Source organism: Maylandia zebra, linkage group LG8, assembly GCF_041146795.1.
Source record: "Maylandia zebra isolate NMK-2024a linkage group LG8, Mzebra_GT3a, whole genome shotgun sequence".
Taxonomy (NCBI): Eukaryota; Metazoa; Chordata; class Actinopteri; order Cichliformes; family Cichlidae; genus Maylandia; species Maylandia zebra.
This window is the reverse complement of record NC_135174.1, coordinates 13561260-13566827: the sequence shown is the minus strand read 5'-3', so window position 1 is coordinate 13566827 and position 5568 is coordinate 13561260. Positions and strand designations below refer to the sequence as shown.

At 45.9% G+C, this 5568-nt stretch overlaps 1 protein-coding gene across 1 annotated transcript; it reads left to right on the top strand.

Annotated features, from left to right (window-relative positions):
- The first annotated feature begins 2780 nt into the window (after positions 1-2780).
- Positions 2781-5568, top strand: nog2 (noggin 2). The gene has a single exon (XM_004571355.3). It carries the CDS (start codon positions 4138-4140, stop codon positions 4795-4797), a length of 660 nt encoding a protein of 219 aa, XP_004571412.1. The 5' UTR covers positions 2781-4137; the 3' UTR covers positions 4798-5568.

Below are 5568 nucleotides of genomic sequence, written 5' to 3'. Positions count from 1 at the left end.
TTGTGAGCATTTCTGTGTATGCTGCTGCAAGGCAGGTCTCGCAAGTCTAAGGACATAATATGTCACATCAAGCACTTTTAAAATGACTTTCCAACACATTAGACGTTGTTCTAATCTCAACGTTTCTGCAAATATTTATCTGAAATACTGATAAATGCTTCTACTGATTTGACAGCTCAAAAAAACAAAATGTTCAGGCTCTGGTTGGTTCTGAAATCTGTCAGACTGCCAAAGTCCCATCAGAGAGTGTTCTGCTGTAGATGCCACAACACAAAATGAATTATGAGACGTTCACCGGGCATATCTTTTTATTTGATGGGGTGTGGCCTCTGGGATTTGTTCTATCTCTGCCACTCAAGCCACAGATAGCCACAGCAGCTTGCCAAATTCCATGACTTTCCTTAACTAATCTTCTGACAGGTAATATTTTGTCGTCTTAGTTTGTGAGTTTCTTATGTTTAGTCTCCCCCCTCTCTCTCCTCTCCAATCTGTCCATCTCCATCCACCCATCTGTGCCATTCTACCAGTCCTCAGTGGGCACAGTCGGCCAGTCTGGCCTGGGCTGCCCCTTGCTGTGCCCCTGCAGTGCATAAGCTCCTGTCTGGACTTTGGGTAAAGGCCTTTGTATGGAGCTGTAGGTGTGTTAGTGTGTGTAAGTGTTTGTGGTGAGCTATGTGTGGGAGTGTATGTCTGTATAGCATTCATAGCAGAAAAAGGAGAAGGGAGTCAAATCTATGCCTTAGGGCACCCCCGCTGCCCCAGCACCCCTTCACATGCGCCCTATTGAGGCCTAAGGGAGCGTGAACAATCACTGCACAACCAAAGGACTAAGTCCCCTTGTTATACAAGGCCAATTTTCAGCACCAGACCCCCTCCCCGCTCTCTCCTCCATAGTTTGACCCGCTCCTCAGAGGTTGACGGGCTTCGTTAAAGCGAGCCGGGGTCCTTTAATGCCGTTATTTAATTAGCCATTCCACAGCAAACTGTCATCCAGCACTAAAACTACCCTCTCACCCCCACCCTTACCCCATTGGTGAATCCATCTTCTTCATCACCATCACCCCTCTGCCATCTCCCCCACTCACCACCACCACACATGCTCAGCATCACCTCGACCCTTCCCCACTGTGTCCACCGGTCCCCTCCTCTCTTCTTTCCCTGTCTTTATCTCCAGTAATTAGCCAGTAAATGGGGGTTGACTCATTGCTGGGTTTCTAGAGTATTTGGGCGTGGGACTCAGGAAGTGTTTCTCCCGGCATGGGGTTTCTCTCTCAGTCCAGCACACCAAGAGCTGTGGAGGAAGACAATGGGAATAGCCGGTACTACAGTAGCCGGCTCAGCCTCACTGTCCCTGCAGCCCACTGAGTTCTGTCTACACCGGCACCCTAATCATTAACCAGATTATGACTCTGTGTGTCTGGATAGATGTTAGGAGGGGGTCAGAGGGAATTTACTCACAGGATGCCAAAGACTGCTGGCAACTTTTTCCATCTGGTTAGACCTGGATAATGAAGTTGAAGAACTGTGCAAGACACTGAAATTACAGCACTTCTTGTGATAAAAATGATTCCATCTCACAACTGTGGAATTTTTTATATTATACTCTTAGTGAGTATGATTCCAGTTAACTACTTCATTTGCCCTCAGTGGAGTCTTTTAGAAGTTTGATTACAGAGCTGCTGAGCAATTTCACTTGAGCTGCACCCTAACTACGAGTGAACATTCTTTCCCCATGGACTCAAACATGAGTAGTCAAACTGTGAGGGCGAGTCTGGGGAGCCCCTGGCTTCATGTCCTCACCATGCTAGTTCACCGCCCTCTAGTGACTACTACAAAAGACAAGCACAATCACAGCCCATCCAGACTGCGTAGGTAAATGAAACCAAGAGTCAGGTTTAAATTCAGAGCAAGCGCGTGCTGATGGAGTTTGACCAGCTTTTGATGCAAAGTTTAATTTCAAAGCATGTTTACATTTTCTTTTTTTTTTTAAAGTCTATTAAAGTTTTGAAAATGTTTAAATGTTCATTGGAATGGAGATCGACTCCTGAATCAGTTTAGTGCGTCTACCGAACATGTTTAAGCGATTTGACTATCAATAAATTTCACTTGTTTGTGTAAGTTCTAATTTGGATTATGGGAAAATAAACATAGTTTAATAGTAAGAAGAAAAAAACGTTCTGTTGATTTTCCCCTAATGACTGCTTAGCATGGGAAAGGTACCGCTTAGTTATCCACGGCCATTTATAGCCCCTTAATTATGCGCCTATTTTGTGACCCCCGAGTTCAACGGGCCAATTCCTGTGTAGACCCAAATCCCGATGAACAAAGGTGGAATGTGATGCCCCTTTTCCGCAGACAAGCTACCAAACGTTTCCCATCATTTTCATGGTAAAGTTCACGAAACTCTTTTACACTTCAGCCGAGTATTGACAGCGCATTGAACCTATTAGTGCATCAGAGACACTCTGCTGATGAAAACCGCAGGAGAAGCAGCTGCTGTTATACTTACAGTGTGTAAGAAAGAGAGAGGGGTTAAAAAAATATCTTGTATTATCCTGTGTGTCTGGGAATATTGCTCTTAAATGCGATTAAAAAAAGGCTGGTGCTTTAGGACCCAGTTGATCCTCATTGTGGCTGATATTTTCCACGTTGTGAGGGGAGGGTTGGGGGGGGGGGGGGGGGGGGGGGGCTGTCAATCATAGTGAAAGTGGCCAGGGTGGGCAGGCCCCTCTGACACTTTGTACCGTCGGAGGGGGATATTTAACTTGGGACTGAGCACCACTCGCTACAGACACACTCACACACAGTGTGCCTAAGCAAAGAAATGCTCCAGCGCCAAGTCTCTCACACTCCTGAAGTAGGAGCGACTTAGTAGCTGCTGTACCCAGTTATCAAAGGAGGAGAGAGGCTCCCTAAGGAATTGACCGCTTTCATAGACCGGGGAACAAAAAAGCAGATTATGGACTCTCTCGTCATGCACCGACATTGCGATTAGAAGATTTTTTCTTTTTGAAATTAATATTATTTGAATGTATTTATTATTATTTTTTATTTTGTTGCTGGTGTTGTGAAGATTCAGCGATGCCACACTGAGAGGATCTCTGACCCAACCACGTTTTCTGTCTTTACGCAGTTTGCATTTCACGTGCAGTGAGGCTGCATTTCGCTGGAAAGCTGTGTTTTCATCGTTCTTCTTCTACTTCTACTACTTACACGCAAAAGCCAGAGTTCTGTGGGAATATTACAAGCGAGACTTTTACATGTAAAACCGAGCTGCTCTGCGATTTGGAACATCCTCTGGGAAGATAAGCGGCTGTTGCGTCCTGAAAAAAAAACTGAGATTGTGCCACACGGCTCCTCCAAGTTTTCTGTCATTTTCAGGGAAAGTGCGCATCGACGGGCTGGAATACCGCAGGAGACTGGCTGCAGAGACTACCCCACTCCCCGCCCCCCTCTCCTCGGTCCGTGGACTGTGCGCTCTGGGACCTTGTCAAACCTGAGAGCGCCAGGCGACGTTAAGAGAAGCCACGTTTCTAAAAGCCGTGCGTAAAAATAACATTGGCCAAGGCTGGCAATCGCTGCCGGGCGCGTGACATTTAAAACTTGGTGAAGTGCTCTTTTGTGCGCCCTTCTCTCCCGGGAGCTCCGGATCTATTCTGTCCCTTTCAGAAAACACTTCAGTCCATGCAGCTCTCGCCTCGGCCGCTGTCATCCAGTGCAGACAGTTTCGTCGTGGCTTCGAGTCCTCGGGGTAACCATGACAACCGAGAGAAACCCGAAGTGAATCTGAGGAGCGGGGTGAAGCAGGAGAGAGCGTGAATAGGCGCTCGAGTTTTCCCTTTTTTCTTTTCTTTTTTTTTGACTCAACTCTTTCTGCAGAGAGCGGGGTAGCCCGCTTCCATGCTGCACATTTGCATCAGCGGGTAAATTGCAAAGTTGAAGGAGCCCTAAAAAGCAAAGCACTCCGCTCCATGTCATTCAAACCCGACGTGGTCTATTAAAAGTATCGCCTTGCTGGTGACTGAACTTCTACTATTTATGAAGCCCCGGGCTGGTGACTCCACAGAACACAGTAACCGGGAAAAGAACTGAGTATTATTCACGCGAGAAGAGCCCGTGCGTTGAACAAGAGGAATTATGGGCTTCTCTCAAACGCTGTTCGTTTACGCGCTGGTTTGCGTTCACCTCGGAGTTTCCCAGCATTACCTTCGCCTCCGCCCTTCGCCCAGCGATCACTTCCGCCCTTCGCCCAGCGATCACCTCCCCGTGCCCGACCTGAAGGAGGACCCGGACCCGGAGTACGACCCCCGGGAGCAGGACTTGGTCGAGAGGACTCTGCGGAAAAGACTCGGCAGTAACTTTGACCCCAATTTCATGTCCATCAGCCCCCCCATGCTGGTGAACTTCTCCGCGCCAGATAACCAGGTGAAGCTGCAGGGGCCCATGCCCAACGATATTAAAAAGCTGGACCTCACAGAGACCCCCTATGGAAAGCGGCTAAAAGTGGGCAAGAAAGCCCGTAGGAAATTCCTGCAGTGGCTGTGGACCTATACGCACTGCCCGGTTGTGTACACCTGGAAAGATTTGGGTGTGAGGTTCTGGCCACGTTACATGAAAGAGGGAAACTGTTTCTCTGAGCGCTCGTGCTCCTTCCCCGAGGGGATGTCTTGCAAACCCGTCAAGTCAATCACCAAGGTTTTCCTCCGGTGGTATTGTCAAGGCTTTCTAAAACAGAAATACTGTACGTGGATACAGGTGCAATACCCAATCATCTCAGAGTGCAAGTGTTCGTGCTGATTCTCTCTAAGGAAGGAAGTAGTAGTAGTGGTGGTGGTGGCGGCGGTGGTGGTGGTCGACGGGGGAGTGGACTGGAAATACGGTTTCTATTGCACTGTTAACTCTCTACAGAGGTGGGCACCATAGCAAATCTATTTTTTTATATAGCATTTTAAGTGAAATACCAACATTGTACATATTTAAGAAAAATGCAGCTATTTTTTCTAATTGAACCAGGACCATATTTTATTCTCAACCCTGACATTTTTTTTCGGAGGGGAACACGAGCACTTCGTGAGGAAGGAGCATTTTGTTTTGTTGATATTTTTAAGAGACATTGAAAATGGATTGCATATGCTACACTTCTCCAAGAGGTGACCTTTTTCTTCTTCTTCTTCAACTGAACATTGATGCTGACTGTTATTTCACTGCGATGCTGCCTAGAGTTTTTGTATATTAATATCAATAATAATTAAATTGTAAAAAAAGAAGAAGAAAAGTTGAGGTTAAAGATATATATAAAGGCGTGAACTCAGCTTTTTTTTTTGGAATACATAGTATTGTAGGAATAAACAAATCTGTACGTTTTATTTATTATTTTAACGATTTGTGAGTATAGAGCATAAGGACAGAGAATAGCAGAGTATACCAGAATAAAAAAATATGGGAGATGTCTACTTGAATATTTCTAAAAATGACAAAAAAATAAATAAATAAATACAAAAAACCCAACATATCAGTGTACATGTTATGGTTACACGTTTTAGCAATAAAGTCCATCTTTTCAACATG

Bases quoted from the DNA above. Each gene is read 5' to 3' on its own strand.
- nog2 (XM_004571355.3), top strand. From the start codon at position 4,138: ATGGGCTTCTCTCAAACGCTGTTCGTTTACGCGCTGGTTTGCGTTCAC.